At 38.6% G+C, this 20,227-nt stretch overlaps 1 protein-coding gene across 13 annotated transcripts in view; it reads left to right on the forward strand.

Moving 5' to 3' along the window:
- The window catches only part of LOC117547039 (rho GTPase-activating protein 44-like), a 95,874-nt gene that overhangs the window by 40,696 nt on the left and 34,951 nt on the right, over positions 1 to 20,227 (forward strand). For 10 of the 13 annotated variants that reach the window (XM_034217475.1, XM_034217484.1, XM_034217487.1 and 7 more), the window contains exons 1-6: positions 13,111 to 13,214; positions 15,513 to 15,552; positions 16,767 to 16,886; positions 17,366 to 17,442; positions 18,909 to 19,020; positions 19,607 to 19,683. In XM_034217475.1, coding sequence (XP_034073366.1) covers positions 13,153 to 13,214; positions 15,513 to 15,552; positions 16,767 to 16,886; positions 17,366 to 17,442; positions 18,909 to 19,020; positions 19,607 to 19,683 — 488 coding nt within the window. In that variant the 5' untranslated portion in view covers positions 13,111 to 13,152. Of the gene's footprint in view, positions 1 to 13,110; positions 13,215 to 15,512; positions 15,553 to 16,766; positions 16,887 to 17,365; positions 17,443 to 18,908; positions 19,021 to 19,606; positions 19,684 to 20,227 lie in introns of those variants that run through there. The other 3 variants (XM_034217477.1, XM_034217478.1, XM_034217479.1) reach the window with 3 other exon arrangements.

A 20,227-nucleotide genomic window follows, 5' to 3' on the forward strand; every position in this document is an offset into this window, starting at 1 on the left:
GCATAGTTCACGTCACTTCCGGTAAAATAAGTCATGTGACTTGTCAAAATGGCGCCGCCCACAGGGTTGATGTTATTTCGGTAATTAATCAGTTTAAAATCACTGATAACCTCATCAGATTAAAAAAAAAAAAAAAGACTGGCAGAGACTGGTCTGTTTTATCGGATGATGATTATTTAAAAATGCATGTCATGAGCATTGCCTCCCTTTAAAGACACTTTAAAATCAGATCTCTGTTCTTCCTCACAATACATCAATCAATCAATGTTTATTTATATAGCCCAATATCACAAATGTTACATTTGTCTCAGTGGACTTTACAGTTTGTACAAAATATCAGTATGACAATACGACACCCTCTGTCCTTAGACCCTCACATCGTACAAGGAAAAACTTCCGAAGAAAACCCACAGTTTAAAGGGAAAAATGGGAGAAACCTCAGGGAGAGCAACAGAGGAGGGATCCCTCTCCCAGGACGGACAGACGTGCAATAGATGCCGTGTGTAAATTGAAAAGATAATACATTTGCAACATAGGTAGTCCAAATGTTTGGAAATGCATGTGTGTATAATAGGAAGATGAATCCACGAGGATATCCATCCAGGACCTATGATCCAGGACCACAGCCACGACTCAAGATCCAGGGCTCGCGATCCAGGACAGAGGAGCGCAGGATCATCCATGACTCCGAATCCCGGCGTATATAGCCACCAAAAAGAAAGACATTTGGGGAAGCTGGGTTAATCGGAACATGAGAGTACACAGGTATAGACAGAGAGAAGGAAGAAGTAAGATGTCCCCCGACAAACTAAGCCTATATCAGCAAAACTAGGGGCTGAATCTAATCAGCCCTAACTATAAGCTTTATCAAAAAGGAAGGTCTTAAGCGCACTCTTAAAAACGGATAGGGTGTCTGCCGCCCGAACACAAACTGGAAGCTGATTCCACAAATGTGGAGCTTGATAAGAAAAGGCTCTGGCTCCCATTGTACTTTTAGAGACTCTAGGAACAACCAACAACCCTGCATTCTTGGAACGCAATGCCCTAGTAGGACAGTAGGGTATAATGAGTTCTTTAAGGTAAGATGGCGCCTGCCCATTAAGGGCTTTGTAGGCGAGAAGAAGAATTTTAAATTCTATCCTGTGTTCTATAGGGAGCCAGTGTAAGGCAGCCAGAACAGGAGTAATGTGGTCCCTTTTCCTAACTCTGGTTAGTACACGAGCCGCAGCATTTTGAATCAGGTGAAGCGACTTGACTGACTTCTTGGTACACCCTGATAATAAAGAGTTACAATAATCCAGCCTTGAAGTAACAAATGCATGGACTAGTTTCTCTGCATCGTTTTGAGGCAAGATATGCCTGATTTTTGCAATGTTACGTAGATGGAAGTAGGCGGTCCTTGAAATTGATTTTATGTGGGCGTTAAAGGATAAATCCTGATCAAATATAACACCAAGATTCCTTACAGTCTCACTGGAGGCCAAATTAATGCCATCCATAGTTAGTATATCCTTAGATAATTTGTTTCGTAGATTCTTCGGGCCAAGTACAATAACTTCAGTTTTGGTCGTATTTAACATCAAAAAGTTTAAGGTCATCCACGTTTTTAAGTCCTTAAGGCAGTCTTGAATTTTATTTAGATGATTAATTTCATCAGGCTTGATTGATAAATATAGTTGAGTATCATCCGCATAACAATGAAAGTTTACAGAATGATTCCTTATAATATTGCCTAACGGAAGCATATATAATGTGAACAAAATAGGTCCGAGCACTGAGCCCTGTGGCACTCCATGGCTAACTTTGGTTTGCGTGGAAGATTCATCATTGACACATACAAACTGAGAGCGTTCAGATAGATAGGACCTAAACGAGTCCAAAGCAGCTCCCTGTATGCCAACTAAGTGCTCTAGTCTTTGCAATAAGATATCATGGTTGATAGTATCAAATGCAGCACTGAGATCGAGCAAAACAAGAATAGAGACACGTCCCTTGTCAGAGGCTATTAGAATGTCATTTGTGACTTTAACCAGAGCTGTCTCTGTGCTATGATGTGTTCTAAAGCCAGACTGAAAAGCTTCAAATAAATCATTGTTTTTTAAGTAATCACACAACTGTTTTGCGACCGCTTTCTCAAGAATTTTTGAGAGGAACGGAAGATTGGAAATAGGTCTATAATTGGCTAAAACCTCTGGATCGAGGTTGTGCTTTTTAAGAAGCGGTTTTATCACTGCTACTTTGAATGATTGTGGAACATAGCCTGATAATAAAGACATATTCATAATATTTAATAAATAAGTGCTAATTAATGGAAAAACTTCCTTCAACAGCTTAGTTGGAATTGGGTCTAACATACACGTTGATGGTTTAGAAGAGAGAATCATTGAATTTAATTGTTCAAGGTTTATGGCTGAAAAGCATTCTAGTTTACTATCTAGTGTAATATTAGAATTTACGTTTCCGGGAGCTGTTGATAACACTATACTGGTCAAAGGCAAGAGGTCATTAATTTTGTTTCTAAGAGTAACAATTTTATCGTTAAAAAAGCACATAAAATCATTACTACTGAGTGCTATGGGAATAGAAGGCTCAATCGAGCTGTGGCTTTCTGTCAGCCTGGCTACAGTGCTGAAAAGAAATCTTGCATTATTCTTATTCTCATCTATTAATGAAGAGTAGTAGGCTGCTCTCGCTTTACGCAGTGCTTTCTTATATTCATTGAGAGTAATATGCCAAATTAAACGAGATTCTTCAAGTTTAGTGGAATGCCATATCCTTTCAAGTTGTCTCGACTTTTGCTTTATTTTGCGGGTTTCGGCATTATGCCATGGAGCTAATCTATGTTGTTTTATTTTCTTCTTTTTCAAAGGAGCAACAGAGTCTAATTGTATTCGCAGCGCATCTGTAGCACTATCAACAACATGATCAATTTGGGGTGGTGTACATTTTGTATAAGTTTCCTCCCTTACATGCAGACATGCTATCGAGTTAAGTATTGGTCGAATCTCTTCCTTAAATTTGGCTATAGCACTAACAGATAGGTTTCTGCTGCAGGAGCTTTTGACTAATGCTTTGTAGTCTCGTAACAGTACTTCAAAAGTTACTAAGAAATGGTCGGATAAAGCAGGATTATGCGGTTCGACTAATAGTTGCTCAATTTCAATACCATAAGTCAGAACAAGGTCGAGAGTGTGATTATAGCAGTGGGTTGGTTTATTTACACTCTGACAAAAACCAACAGAATCTAATATAGAGTTAAATGCAACAGTAAGGCTATTTTTATCATCGTCAACATGAATATTAAAGTCACCTACGATAATTACTTTATCTGTTTTAAGTACCAAAGTTGATAAAAACTCAGAGAATTCAGATAAGAATTCTGAATAAGGACCTGGTGCACGGTACACTGTAACAAATAAGATTGGCTGCAAAGTTTTCCAGGTCGGATGCGTAAGACTAAAAACGAGACTTTCAAAGGAGGTATAATTTAATTTTGGTTTAGTATTGATAAGTAAACTTGAGTCAAAGATTGCTGCAACTCCACCTCCTCGGCCCGTGCCTCGGGCAATATGAGTATTGATATGGCTAGGTGGAGTGGCCTCATTTATGCTGACATATTCTTCATGTCTCAACCAAGTTTCAGTGAGACAGCATATATCAATATTATAATCTGATATTAAATCATTACCAATATTGCTTTAGATGCTAGAGATCTTATGTTTAAGAGACCACATTTAATATTCCTGTTTTGTTGCACTGTAGTAGTTGTTACATTTACTTTTATTAGGTTATTATGTATGACACCTCTATTAGGTTTTACCTTAACTTGTCCTTGGGCAGACACACACACCGCTAATATTGGGTATTTTATTGGGTTCGGGATTCCTATGGATGACTGCCTAGGAGAGAGCGCAGAGAAGCGTGTAAGACTGCGACTCCACCTCCTGGTCTCAACTCCAGTTTGTCATGGATTAAGTCCACAAAGCCCTGAAATGTTTGCCGAAATGAGATCTGCACCTTCCAAAGTAGGATGAATGCCGTCTCTCTTAATCAGACCAGGTTTTCCCCAGAAAGCTGTCCAATTATTTACGAAGCCCACATTGTTTGCTGGGCACCACCAAGACAACCAGCGCTGAAATGATGACATGCGGCTATACATGTCATTATTGATCAGATTGGGGAGGGGACCAGAGAAGATTACGGTGTCCGATATTGTTTTAGCATAACTACACACCGACTCCACGTTAAGTTTGGTGCATTCTGATCGGCGTATACGAACATCATTACCACCGACGTGAATAACAATCCTACTGTATTTACGTTTATTTTTACATACATGTCTTTGTCATTTGTTCAAGACCAGCTGACTCTTCATGACACACTGTGACCTATGGCTGTGACATAAGGTATGTCATTTCAGCTGCACTGCCAAAATGGCAACTTAAATTGTTTGACAATAATAACAGTTTCTAATTGTTTGTGCATATAACCTTAAATTATCTATATAGATATATATATATATTTTTTTGCTATTCAAATTTGTATTAGGAATACAGGTCAGTATACAGCAGAACATACTTTCAACTCTCCATATGCAAAAGGAGAATAATAATCAATAATCAGTTGTAATAAAATGATCATTCTGCAATAGCGTGGTTGTAATATTCATAAGTAAGTAAAATTAAAATAGACTACAAGTTAAAGACAGGGAATAATAACAACAACAAAAAATGAATACAAATAATTAAATAAAATAATAATACATAAACAGACGATATACAAAGAGTTAAAAACAATAAAATAAGAAAAACACAGATTTGTACATATATTCCTAAACAAGAGAATCAAGTAATGTTTACAACCGAGTAAATTATCTATATTTGAAGTAGAAATTGTTATTGTAGCAACCAACACAGAACGATTGGATCTTTTTTTTCCTTATGACCTAAGCTGCAGGAAGTGGGCTTGATTTTGTAATTGTGACTTTTAAAGCACCCTGACACGTTAAATATAAGGTACATGAATCCACCTTTGTATTGAAACTGTATTTTTAAAAGTGTTGTGCTCTTTCAGTTCTAAAACTTGTGCATGCTTTTCTTAAATATTCAGTTTGGTGTTCTGTGCTATTTTCAGGCTGCACCATTTAGTCCCAGGGGGTAGAAAGTCCATCTTTGGAGGCTTTAAAAAGTGCGTCACCTCCTACGGTAGACTTTTATTTTTCTTTGCTCTGTTTTGTTGCCTTGTCAATCGAAATGGCCAACGGGGCCCTAGGTACTCCGGGTGAATCTGGAATGAGTCAGGCCAATCCATTGTATTCAGCTGAGAAAAGCTGTGGGATTTAGTGCTCCTCGAGAAAAATAGCCAACCCTCTGGAGAACTGGACCTGGGCGCTCGAAACTTTTGGCTGTGAGCAGCATTTTGATTTGGGGTAGAGCTTTAGCCCCGGGTTGTGTTTTGTTATAATGTGCTGTGTTGTGTGGGGGCTTTTTAATATGCAGCGTGCTCTGCATGAACACTCGCATCAAGGTGGTCTGTTGTCAAAAGCACAAGGCTCAATGTTTTCAAGTGTTGGAGTGAATCCCCACAGAGGAAAGATTTACTTTGAAGTTAAAAACATATTGTTGAAACTCAGTGGAACATTTTATTTCTGAATACTAAATACACTTTATATTATTATGCTACATAATTGCTCTTTTTGGCAGATTTCTCTCGCAAACGGATTATACCAAAACAAGAAACCAAAATACAATTTAAAAGGTTTTAACGTCCTGAAAACTGACATTTAACTGCACGCGATCTACGGTGTATGAAACAGATATGCACTGTAGGCCTATATTGTAAAATATCCTGCCTTCTCTTAAGAAAAACAACATTTCACAAAGAGGATAGGCTAAAGCAGATTAGCAAATTAGACGGTTAGCTTCTCAAACAGCTAGCTCAGTAGTTGATTAGCACTCGTTTTGAAAATCCTATTTACATGATTTCTGACTTTGAAAAGAGATAACTTTTTCTGAGAGCTAGTTGAGATAAAGGAAACCACACCCATGCCTGACCGCTGAAGCCTTGAAATGATTAGCTTAGCCTAGCATTAAGGCTAAAAGCAGGGGAAAACAGCTAGCTTGGATCTGCTGAAGTTGTATTGCTATTCACCAAAAAACATGTTGTCAATTTAACTCCTTGTATGACCACCACAACTTGTTTTTTGTTTTAGTGAGCTATTGAGGTGCTAATAGGTGGTGTATTTTTTAACCTTGTACAGAACGGCTAGCTGTTTCCCCAGCTTCCTATCTTTAGACTTAGATAACCTTTCCTGGCTATGTGTTTGATGCACAGCCAGATCAATTAGCATCAAAGTTCTCATTTAACTCTCCGCAACAATCAGAACATGTTTTAATTGTCTATCAAGCTATACAAAATGTTTCATGTAGTGCACTATGGTCGGGCTGTATTTCTGCAGTTTATGTCAGTTTTAATTGTTAGTTGTCCTGCTTCAAGTGTTTTATGTCCACGATGATCAAAACGCCTAAAATAGAGCATTATATAAATAAAAAATGGTTTGAAAAAGACATTATTTCTATCATGTCCAAAGGCAGAAACACTTGACAAGTTATTATTATTACATGTGCACCGATTTACATTTTACTGAGACAGGATCTTCTTTAAAGGCTCCATGATTATTTCTTATTCTACCCCCACTCCACTCGGCAAAGCAGATGACCTTGAAATCAAAATAAGATGAGAGTGTGTGAGTGTGAGTTTGTGTGTGTGTGGATGCAAACAGAGAGAGATACAGATATCATCTTCTGCTGCAGTGACGAATGAATGCTCGACCACCGGCGTCGCACCTCAGGATGCTGCTTAGAGGAATGACTCCACTTTACTCATTCATCTTCACACGCCTTCTTCTTCACTTCGATGTTTGATCCATCCATCGCCTCTGTCTCTGCAACACCTGCTGCCATGGCAACCCCAACATCCCCTCTTCCCTCCCTCAGTTAGTTGCTGGAGAGAAGCATGTTGGGTAATCTGACTTCACTTGGATCCTTTCCCCAGGGATTTTCCTGTCCTTGAACCATTTTTTCCTCATCATATATTTAATCTCTTATTAGGATGGAATGAATCGCATTTCTATATGTATGACCTGTTCCTATCAAAGCCTACATAATGCAATAATGCAGTCAAAGAGCTCTATATCCTTCTGGTGTAGTGAAACATCACTTTTTTCTTTTCCTGCTGCTTCTCCATGTGTGGATTAAATTATGGGTCTGCAGAAATATAATGAATACACTTAAATCGACACAAATAATGGCTATCTCAGGTCTGCTGTGTGCAGACACACATCATTGCTGCAGTATTGACCGGAGCTCATGGCAGCAGGTGGGTAGAGGAAATAATGGTGCAATTGAAGTGAGGAGCTGTGACATCTCAGAAGCCCAGACAGTTTGTATTGGGATTTTTTATTTCATTGTTGATATTGTTTTTTAGGAAATGAATTACTAAAAAATGAAAGGATGCGTCGGACAAGTCATCCAAATAGTCTGTCCGACAATATTTAAAAGATATAATTAGAGTGCTGTATTGTGCTTCTTATCCTTCCTTGCATGTGCTAGCTGTGGTCAGGGGGGTTATTTTTTATTGTTGAGTTGCTCGGCCATTTGCTGGAAATGTCGCAGGAACAACTGGAGGGAATTAATTGATAGGGCGCTATTATGTTTTTATTTGTTCCTGTTGTGTATTCTACGGATTGTTGTGCATGTAATTGGTCTGCAAATGCTAAGATCCCATGTTCCCTACAGAGGGAGTTTCTCTCCCACACACTCCCCCCCTGCCTGAAACGCCTCCATTAGGCTCCTTTTTTAGCTTATGCAACATAATAAAATCACTCTGTAACAATTGCGCTTCTATTGGCTAGTGCTCCAACACAATGTTTGTGATAGGCTAAGGGGCGGGAAATCTCTAAACGATTGACTAATCAGAACAGCCGGCCAGATTACCAATCGGAGCAGACTGGGCTCTGGTTTCAGACAGAGGGTGAAAAGAGGTGCTGCAGCACAGGCAGTATGAGAAAAAATAAATACCTTTTTCAACATTAAAGCAGGAAAACATGTCACAGTAGAGACACTAAATACAAGTATGATCCAGAAAATTAGCATAATATGTCCTGAATTCAGCTCAAACGTTCACTTTGACGTGATAAACTAATTAAAACGTGTTTGACTCCACCTTGACCAGCAACAATATTAATATACTACTTTCACACAAATACATCAACAATATTACAACGTATACGATATCCAGGTATACTCTGATTGAGGAAGTGATCCGATCCACTGCAGCTCTCATCTCTCTGATGTAGTACATGTGTCACCACTTGATGGTCCTCTGTTATTAGATCGGCAGCAACAATTGTTGAAGCGTGTTGGTTCAGTTTTTACTTTGATTCAGCAAAGAGAAACCACATCAAGTGTTTTGCTGCCCTGAAGGTGACAGGAGAACAATGCTGGCACTTTATTTCTGCTGCAGTGATTTCAGTTAGAGAAAAAACCTGTAATGGAAACGTTTATTAGAAATCAGCTAGAAAAATGTGGGGAATCTTGGAAAAACACGTTTATTTCAGTTTTTAGTGTTCCGAATGGCTCTGCCAGATTACTTCAGTAACACCTAGAGGGGACAGATTTTAATATGATGGGAGCAATTGTAATTAAAGCTGCACAATGGTACAATAAACTGCTGGAAAAAACGTTGCATTCATAAAGGATTTCACAACCAAAACAGCTTCATATAGATGGAGGCTGTGTTTGACCCAGGTTTGACCTCTGACCCTTCAGAGGGCATATTCACGGGTCAACCTACTCACATGTTGTACAGCAGCCGTATTTGTGCTGCAGAGCTTATTCGGAAATGCAGATTTTGTTCTTATACGTCAGCATTGTGTTAAATACAATCATTTAATAACTGTTAATTTGGTGTGTTTGCCCTCTCACTCCCCATAACATCCTGCGTAACTTTGCTTTTCTTTTTATACCAGAACCTCATACTCCTTTATTTATTTATTTATTTGATCAAGCCCATAAATGAGTGCTGACTTGTTCTATTCAGGCATTTAAATCCTATATTTAGGGAACTTTGCTGGTAGCATTAATGTTGTCTGTAAGTGTTTGTTTGAGTGTTGAATAGTACATGTACACGTAGTGGCTTTACATTGAAATGTAAGCCAAAGCCTAAAAGATGCAATGTGTAAATTATGGCCGGAACTATAGTTTAACACATTCCAAATATGAACTTACATTATCATCAGATTGTAAAGAGGTCACAGTGTTGACGTCTCGGTCAAAGACACCTTTTAATTGTGTTGCAGACATATCCTTCACTTTTAGCATTCTAATCGACTAGCCCCGGCCTTTCTTGTCTTGTAATAACATGTGTACCTCGAGAGGGCTTATTTATAAAACAGCCACGGACAGTGTGCGGTTGGATAACTTCTTTATTTGATTAATTGCGAGGTGGCAGAAACAATTACATGCAGGTCTGAGGGACGGACAGCCCATGGATGTATAACAGTAGTAGGCAGAAATGTACTTTAGGGCGGGCCTGTATAAAATAGGGTGGGCCAGCTTTTTCCAGGAGGAAAAATGACTTTAAAGTAGGCCTGGCCTATAATAATAATATATAATAATGCCCATTGCCAAGCATCGTTGTAGCGTTTCCCTCCGAATAATGGTCGAAGACCTGACTGATGATATGAATTCATTGAAATCTCCAATATCAACTTAAGAGCTATAAAGACACAAAAATAACAAATACATTTAGGCTCCATCCATATTATAATCACTTTAGCATACTACCCAAAGTGAACTGTAAACAGACAGCAAAGCTACAAAACAGCATACAAACGAATTAGGACACAACCTATATACATGTTTATATTATAGTTAATACCAACTTTGTGCCTCTTCGGGGGGTGCTAAACTTAAACATAAACTTTATCCTTTACTTTCTCCGTCTTTATATGTAGATTAATCTCCGCTCCTTTTCTCCATCACGTTGTTTCCATAGCAACAATAACTTCCTGTCAACAGCGTAAACTCGCCTTCAAAATAAAAGCATCTAAATAACACAGGAAGTTAACCTAAATTACATTTAAGACATATTTACAACTGCAACGAAAGTAACAGTAACAGTCAAACTGAAAATATCCTTTTCAGTTTCACAGAACACAAATTGGGTTATTTACAATCGTTATGTAACTCTTGTATTGCACTAACAGCAACAATAGGTTGTAGCATTCAAACCTGCTCATGGACTTGCAGTGGTCCTCGCTTTTTTTATGTCTCTCCAACGAGTTACGCAGGTACTTCCAGTCTACATATCCATCCCTCGTGAATGCACCTTCAGCTCCCGGGCTGGGGAAATGTCTGCACATTTTGCAGAAAAGCGCGTCCCTGCAGGCAGCTCACTGCCTCTCTCACGTTACTATGGCACGCGCCGGAACCAACAACCAGTTTTTACCGTAAATGAATTTGGTTCAGAGGATAAAACACATACAACATTAATTCAACTCGATATTTGTTCACTTGAATTTCACTTTGAATGCTTGGATATTCTCAATGGGTGAATACATTTTTTTATAATAATAATAAAAAATAAATAATAATAATAATAATTCAAATGTACACCAAAGCTTTCTCAGGGTGGGCCAATGAGTAAACTAGGTGGGCCTGGGACAGCCCCACTGTTAGCAGTTAGCAGTTTGCTCAAATGTAGCTACTGCCCCAACCTCCTCAAAGGATCAACACACTTTCTTTAGCTCCTGGTACACAGCACCCCAACAGTCCACCATGACTTAAAATCTAATTGTTAATCTGACAAAAGTTCTGGACCCGAGTAATGGGAAAACAAGTCATCTTTCAAGGAGAGCAATATGTCGTTTCATACTTTCGCTCAATTGCCCTATCACTGTGAAACCCATTTTTACACTATTTCTAATGTTCTTCTAGTTCCTTCTGCTTCTGAGTTCTTCATCACTGCCTCGCCTCCCCCTCTCTCTTCTCCATACCAGTGGGAATCCCGGCTGTGATGACAGAAGCTGATGCTGCAATAAAGTCCTGACTCTACTGCTGAGGCTTTGATACGGGATGTTTTAGTGCCCTTGATGTGTCAGACAATTAACTAAAAGCTGCAGAGAGATGGAAAGGTCTTCAAATTAATATTCTGAATGGAGGTTTTCCCTTCTTGTCTGATACAAGGCCACAGTTTCCTGCAAGCATTTTTATTGTCCAATTTGATTTTGATCTATCTTCCCAAATATGGACCATATGGTGTTCAGCCTCTCCCTTGCTCAGCTGTGACCTCCCGTCACACTGCGTTACGACGACTAAATCCCCGGAGTGGGGACGTCAGCACAACAACATTAACAGCTGACCTTCTCCTCTCCATACATGTGCAGATATGCAGGGACTGGGGGGGAAATGTTTGCAGCATGCATGTTTTATTTAAAAAATAAACCTTTTTCAGGCAGAGCGAGAAGAAAGGTACATTTAGTTGGAGATGTGTATGGGTTTAAAATGCATACTGCGATGGTTTTCTTTCTCCAAAGTGTCTGCTTTTAACATTGTGCCCTGTTTGTCAATATGTGCTCTTAAAGCCACTGACTACACATCGGTATACAGATGCTTTTTACAGGAAAACACATTGACATTCATGCATCTACAGCAACACTGCAGGTACATATGCTGCAGCTTTAGAATACAGTTAATATTCCATTTCCTCAGGGAGACATGAGGTCGAAGTATTATCGAATCTTGCCTCCTGCTGGTAATTGTGTAAATGACAACTCGAGACATTTAAATCATCCTCGCTCTACGCAGATATTATTATATGCCATTATGGAGGTACATTTGCAAATATAATACATGCAGGACTGGGAGGTCAACAAGTCTGAATATTTGTCGTCGGGTTGGAAAAACACACGTTGCAGCTGACAGCAGGTTGTTCTGCTCGTGTTAAAACCTCTGTGTGTGTGTGTGTGTGTGTGTGTGTGTGTGTGTGTGTGTGTGTGTGTGTGTGTGTGTGTGTGTGTGTGTGTGTGTGTGTGTGTGTGTGTGTGTGTGTGTGTGTGTGTGTGTGTGTGTGTGTGTGTGTGTGTGTGTGTGTGTGTGTGTGTGTGTGTGTGTGTGTGTGTGTGTGTGTGTGTGTGTGTGTGTGTGTGTGTGAGTGGGCTCACCTGAATGCAATCTAAACAACTGTCACCGAGGAAAGGAAATGAGAAACACTCCTTTGCATTGTTAGCATGTTTGGATTTCTTGTGTTTGTCTGAGTGTGTGAAAGAGCAGCATCAGGCTTGACTAATTGCTAACCTGCTCATTAGTGTGTGTGTGTGTGTGTGTGTGTGTGTGTGTGTGTGTGTGTGTGTGTGTGTGTGTGTGTGTGTGTGTGTGTGTGTGTGTGTGTGTGTGTGTGTGTTAGTGTGGGTATGTGTGTGATCATTATCCCCCTCTAGTTAAAATCACTGAGCCAGTAAATCTGTCCTTGTTGTCAGAGAGGAAGTGAATCCAGAGACTGTCAGTGATTTACTTTGAACTTCGGAGAAAACAAGTCCTGTATTTGCACACAGTGTTTCACAAATAAATGAGGTTAAATCAACACACAGACACAGAACTATTGTGGCTGTGCTAACACAAACACTGTCGTTCTGAGAAAGCTATGCACACACTCACAAAGCCAAACAGATATTGACATAACTAAACCTCCTTGTCTCAACGTTTTTCATACGTGTTGCTGGTGGCTGCTGAGTTTGGTTGGTCTACCACTTTTAGTTAAAGGACTATTCCTTTAAAGGGGCCCTATAATGCCGATTTTAAGGTTGATCATTGTAATTTGTTCTTCTACTGTACTCTTGTTTTCATTTGATGAATAATTATAATCCTGCCAAACCACATCAAAGGTGTGTGAGGTTGAAAAGGTCAGAATCAATTCATTCATTCAGAAGACAGAGATGTAGGTGAAGAGAGAGAGCCAAAGGACCAGATAGTCAGGTCTCATTCTTCAGGCTAACGCCCTCCTTCTCCTCCCTCTGTCCTTCCACTTCCCCCCCCTCATTGTCACTCTGCTCTTGCCTGAAAGCAGGTGGTTGTCCTCCTGTTAGCAAGGGGGATGTGGAAGAGAAAGCTGCAAATCAACGGGACTAGATCCTCTCGCAGGAACAGAAAGGCTCTGTAAGTCCAGGGAGAACTTTAAGGTTCCTTTTATTTGGATTAGATGATAGGTGTCTGTGTCAGGATACAATCAGAGGGGATGTCTGTGTTGTTGAGGAAGTAAGGTGAGGCAGACTTTGTTGGTTGGTGTTCAGAAAGAAAAGGACAGAGCTGTTGGATGATTCAGATTCACGATCGTATTGTCTTAGGTTTGGATTATAAGCATAGCACACATGCACTCTTGCAAATAATTGATTTTATTTACATTTCTTGATTGGTACTATTTCTACATGTCAGCCTATATAAGGGGTATATATATCAAGACTAATGGCTGATTATTAGGATATATATGTGTAAAATATCTATTAATATGATTTTATACTGGTTGTTTAATATTAATATTGGAAATAATTTGTTAAATATCCTTAAAGCTGCTGGGGTCTCAATTTTTACCCTTGTGAACAATTGTACTTCTTCTTTTACCTAAACTACATGTTTACCTCCAGGGCTGAAGTAGTTTATCTCAGGTGATTTCCTTTCTTGTGTGTCAATTTGACTATTTTCTAGGCATGCCAATACAAATCAGACGATAAATAGATGCTTTGTTGAAATAGAGTTAGTGACGGTGTATTCGTGGACATGTTTGGGGAATCTTTTGAGCTGTGTTAGGGTGTTAGCAGGACGGGCTAAAAATCACTGTTGGTATGCCGATGCTGTTCATCTCTGGAATCAGTGCTTGAAACACATGTTTTGTTGCCATCGATCTCATTTTTCTTCAAACCACATTGCTTTCTGTGTCTTCAAATGCACACGCAATAAGGAGAAGCTAAATGTTAAGATGCTTTCAGCCTGATGTATCATATCGATGTGTATTGAGCTGAGCAAAGACAGAGAATATCACTCAGCGGTAGAAGATCTTAATGACAGTCATGCTGGGCAATAGTTCAATTTGATATAGATATCATGATATGAGAGACATGCTTTTAGATTATTAATATTAGGTTATGGCACAAGTGTTGTCTTTTTCTGGTTTTAAAAAGTGCATTACAGTAAGTTGATATTATTTAAGTATTTGGCTTTTCATGCTAAGATAATATATCCACATTACTGAGGATTTTTCATTTAAAAAACCCTTTGTGTAAATATTTGATGAAAGCATCAATAGTCAACCCTACAATATGATCCCAACGTCCATATTGAGGTATTTCATATATACCTAATATATCCCAGTGCTAAGTGCTAACATCTACATTTTAGATCAAGCATTGGTGCTTTCACACACCTCTCCCTCTGTGTGCTGGTCTTAAGACTCGTAGACAATATATTCAATAGTGTTGTGATTTATTTTGTTAAATGGCTTGGTGAAACTGATGATCTAACAACTCAAAGAAAATGCAACAAAAATGTTCTTTTTTTTGTTTGTTTTAGCTCTTTACATAATCATATATTCAATGTTGGCTTCTTTTTTGTCTGTATCTATCTACATCGTTCAGAGACCATTTAATCAAATAAAATACAATCACAGAGACAGAAAATAAAATCACCTCAGCTGGAAGTATTTATTATAATATATATAATATAGAGTTACAGAGGTCCACATTAAAAAAGGATGAATTATATTACAAAAAAAGGGTCACTTATTAAAGGATAAGGCTGATTGTGTTTCATAGCTTATTGTTAATACATACTAACAATGAATGGTTCAACTACAACTTATTTGTGTGTTTTAAATCCTGATAAATCTCCTCTGTGCCATAGAGCTCCCAAACAAAATCACCATTATACTGACTCACAGAGATGCTAGCCTCAGACTCTTGTGTCATCATATTTATTTTTAATAACATTTTCTGGAAATTAATCAACAAGCTTTTTCATATTTCCATCCAATTAGAGAAACAGCGTTATCATACTTAAGCAAGTAATGAAATGATCTGGCAGTTATTATGTTGTGCACTGATATATGTTTCTGCATCGTTGTGTGCACTGCAGTGGGACTATCCTTCATGTGGTGGACCTTAACTATCTTTCATGTTGAGCCTGTGGAGACTGTATTGTGTTGCCTTCAGAGTCATTTGACTTTGTGAAACAGCTGCTATTGTAAAGTGGAGATCATTTGATTTTGACTGGGCGACATGCAAGTTCTTTTTTCCCTGTCAGATTTCCATCCTCAAACTTTGTAGTCTTTCCTTTGAATTAGCTTGAGCCATTTGTAACAGATAGAAAAAGAAGCATTCCTATTTTTGCTCCAGGCTGCAACTGTAATTATAGAAGTTCAGCAAATGATGTAATTACATATTTTCTTCTTCTCTTCTCTTTCAGAGCGGAAAAAACAGAAGTATTGAGTGACGACCTACTACAGGTACTAATCAATCAAGTGTGTGTGTGTGTGTGTGTGTGTGTGTGTGTGTGTGTGTGTGTGTGTGTGTGGTGTGTGTGTGTGTGTGTGTGTGTGTGTGTGTGTGTGTGTGTGTGTGTGTGTGTGTGTGTGTGGTGTGTGTGTGTGTGTGTGTGTGTGTGTGTGTGTGTGAACAATGTTTTCTGCCTCTCACAGGGAAAAAGAATCATCATCGGTGCAAAGTATTCAGCCTGCATGAAATGACTTTTTCAAATGGCTCTGTGCACTGCCTGCGGGTGTCGTTAATGAGCGCTGAAATTGAACTTCTTTGTGAGACAAAAGGCTGAGCGTCCCCACTGATTGACTCGGGGTGCAGCACTGTAATTGATCTGATTAATGCCGCCCTCAGCGCCAGCCACGACGGTTCCACTGAGTTGGGTTAATAATGAAATGAGAGGCATTTAGGTGAGACAGGTAATGGTGTCGTATAAGTGTCACCGGATGGGAATTTTCTTGATGCCAGGCAGACAGGCTGTAAGGGCCTGCAAGTGTGTGATAGTAACTGCAAATAGGGATATCCTGACTATGACTTAAAGGGATAGTTCACCCCCATATTACATATGTGTTCTCTTACCTGTAGTGCTATCTATATATCTATCTAGATTGTTCAGGAATGTATTGCCAAGTCCAAAGTCATGATCTGGCTAGTTAATGAGGCCCTTTTATTGATTTTGGCGTTTTCATTTCCTGTAGTGTGTTGTATAGGTTTTTCTGCATGTTAATTAATTAATGGCCTTTATTTATTTCCGTAACATAGTGACATCACTATGTAACACTCACACTTCTATTGACTAGCGCTCCAATTCATGTACACATTGTACCTGATTTTCTAAGGGGCGGGACATCTCTAAAAGGTTGACCAATCACAACAGAGCAGCCTGGGCTCTGGTTTCAGACAGAGGGTGAAAAGAGGTGCTGCAGCACAGGCAGTATGAGAAAAATAATGAGCTTTTTGAACATTAAAACATGGAAACATGTTACAGTAGAGTCACAACAATGAGCCTGAAAATGTGCATTATATGTCCTTTTCAATATAATATATACGACCCTCGCACCAAAACAATCTAGACCGATAATTAGCACTTCAGGTATGAGGTACCTGAGGTAGGAAGACAAATAGGTATATTGTATTTTTGTATTATCTTTTCTCATGTCTTTTCTCTCTTCCTGTGTCTCAGGTGGAGAAACGTCTGGAGCTGGTCAAGCAGGTTTCCCACAGCACACACAAGAAGCTGACCGCCTGTCTGCAGGGCCAGCAGGGCGTGGAGGTGGAGAAGAAATCTGTCAGGTCTCCCTCGGTGAGAAAACACCCAAAAACACTTTAAAGCCTACAGAGACTCAGACCTCTAGCAGACCTCTACCAAAGTCTAATGGTTGCATTCAGTCAAGAACACATTTCTCAGATCATTAAAAAACCACATCAAGGCTAACAAGTCAAGAGGAACAATATTTGTGTATCCGTACAGTGATCCAGACCAGCCCCATAGCTTACTAGGTTCTTCTTTGGCCCCTGATTCAGCCTTTCACAAAGTTTCGTGGTAGTTTTTCCCTAATCCTGCTTAGGGGCAAACAGAAAACATTCCCTCATTTAGTGTTGGTGGTCCTGACAGGGCAGGAGCAGATAAGGCCTGTCAAAGGAAAAGAGAGAACAACAACTTCATCTCATAAAGTGGGAATTTATGTGGATGTGCAGGTGCTAATTAGAAAGCATCTCCTCCATCAGAGATAATAAAGGATGTTTTTTTTTCTTTTGTGTTTGTTTAATATTTCTGTGTAGAAGAAGCTTCCTCTAACTACACTTGCACAATGTATGGTGGAAGGGGCGGTGGTGCTCGGAGACGAGTCCCTACTAGGGTAAGTACACACACACACACACACACACACACACACACACACACACACACACACACACACACCACACACACACACACACACACACACACACACATACACATACACACACACATACACACACACACACACACACACTCAATCTTTTCTCAGCTGCAGCTCCACACAAACTCCCAGCCAGGCTGCGGGTGTGTGTGTGTGTGTTCGGGCTGGTTTCGGGCTGGGTTTCGCTGTGTCTCGCTGTCTCGCAGACGGCCACATAGGGAGGGGGGGCAGGAGCTCCAACAAGCCGTTTAGGACAGAGAGTGAATACACATACTATACAGAGATGCTGTATGAGAAACCAATGTGAGTTTGGAACATTGAACAATGTAAATCTATTCTAGTAGACCTCAACAATGGAATTATGATCAGTAGAAATGGCCATGACATGGGACCTTTAAGAGAGGTTCCAAAATGTGATCAATGCATATAATAAAGTATCCTTTATTATAATAATACAAATAAATACATAATATATACATACATATTAATGAACAAACATTACTAAATTGAACTGAAATAATAATACTTTGTCAATAGTGTCAATAGTAGAAAACAGCATAACTGAGAGGAAATATGAAAACATTTTTTTATTTATTTAATAGAATTTTGCAGTTGCCTTCGCCTAATATTAAGGGTAACAAAAGGCTTATTCCTATATTTTAATGACGGAAGGAGTTTGTTCTTTCTTATTACAGTTGACCATGTATACCATACATTTGGATAAAAAATATTACTATGACAATATCCACGAGCGAAACAAAAACAGAAAAACATCAAAGCAATACAATTAAAAGTTGGAAAAGGATAAGCATATACATGTTATTAGCACTAACAAACATAAATGCAAGATATTATGTGTCATTATTTGAATTGGCACACTAATAACCAGAAAAAGTCCAAACACTAGATTGAAAAAAAATATTTGCAAAAAATCTAAATTCATTTTTGGTTGTTTTTCTAAGTACTGCAAATAATGAAGCTATTAAATGTACTTTTATAATTGAATGTATTGTGTATTTCAATGTGTATTATATGATCTTTAGTTACAGTATGTCAAGCACAAAAGAGATCAGTTGATATCTGGATGAAAGAAAAATCCATTGCAAACACAAAAACGTATGAAGATAGAATGATCTGTTTGTACTTTATTTCAGACGTATGGTAAGAGAGTCTAATACAGAACATTCAAATAGTATTCACATGCTGATGCCTAGCTGTCTTCATGTATGTGTTTGAGCCTGACTCTGGAGTGAGTTACACTGTGTTACATCACCTGAGGCAGTTACTCATGTATAAGCATCACTGCTGTTATTAGAGTTTTGAGAGAAGGTGAATAAATATCAGCGAGCGTTGGAGACGTTTACAAGGTGACGCCTGCTCTCTGTCTGATCCATGATGTTTCCGGGTCTTGTTGTGTGTTGCAGGAAGATGCTGAAGCTCTGCGGCGAGACGCAGGAGAAACTGGCTCACGAGCTCATCTTGTTCGAGCTCACCATCGAGAGGGACGTCGTGGAGCCTCTGTACGACCTGGCAGAGGTATACAAACGGCACTGTGGGATCCACTGTGTTATCTCAGATCAAACTTATTATTATTATTATTATTATTATTATTAAGGCAACCTATTTAAAAAAACCTTTAAAAAAAAGTAACACAACAGGTGTTCTCTCTCTTCTATGTCCGATTTCCACTCACTCATGTTTTATTTTTTATAAAAGACTAAGGCAAATTAATTTGACTTTATTTGTTGTTATTTTTCTGATAGAACCCCCAGCCTCTTGATACCATCAAAAAATAATTTTAGTTTGAATTAAAAATAAAAACATATTTATATATATGTTCACACTTTATTCACATTGTCGGTTTAATTAGTAAATATATTTATATTGAAAAAAGCATTTATGCTCTTAAATAGTCCCTGATACCTGTCAGACAAACCTGCAGTGTAATCTCTATTGAATAGTGTGTACACAGGGCAGCTCCTACATGTGTTTAATACAGGGAAAACTGTACATGATTAAGCTAATCTTCATGAGAGCAGAGTTTTCCTCCAACAGGTGCAGATCCTGTGTTCCCTCTTTCACACCAACAAACAAACAACATCTCTCTGCTCTGTCCTCTCAGGTGGAAATCCCAAACATCCAGAAACAAAGGAAACATTTAGCCAAGCTGGTGCTGGACATGGACTCAGCGCGCACACGGTGAGTCTGTTTTACTGTGTGTGTGTGATGTGGGAAACTCCACCCGCTGTGAATGGACCTGGTACTTCACACTGAATGTAACTGGGATCCAATTGCACAAAGTGAAGTGTAACCACCATGAATATCTGCAGATTGAAAACCTAATTGTTCAAAAGCAGAGGAGTAAAGTTTATCAAGCTATTACACTAACAATATTTGTTTAGTACATGTATTGCTGGTTTAAGGATTTAAGGAATTTTTATTTTATTTGTTTTGTTTTGTTTTATTTTGTATTTTAACACGTTTTATTTTAATCATTTTCAACATCTTTACTTTACCTTTTTATGTACATTAAAATATCTTTGATTTATTTTATTTTATATTTGTAAGTCTTACTTTAAGTTGTTATAATTGCATACATATTTTTATTATTTTTAAATGTTATTTTGTTTTATCTTTTATTACGAATTTAACATCTTTACTTTACCTCTCTATATTTATATAAATATATATAAATAAATTGTATTTAAATATGTTTACATTCTTACTTAAGCCTCTTATGTTT

Source organism: Gymnodraco acuticeps, unplaced genomic scaffold, assembly GCF_902827175.1.
Source record: "Gymnodraco acuticeps unplaced genomic scaffold, fGymAcu1.1, whole genome shotgun sequence".
Classification (NCBI taxonomy): domain Eukaryota; kingdom Metazoa; phylum Chordata; class Actinopteri; order Perciformes; family Bathydraconidae; genus Gymnodraco; species Gymnodraco acuticeps.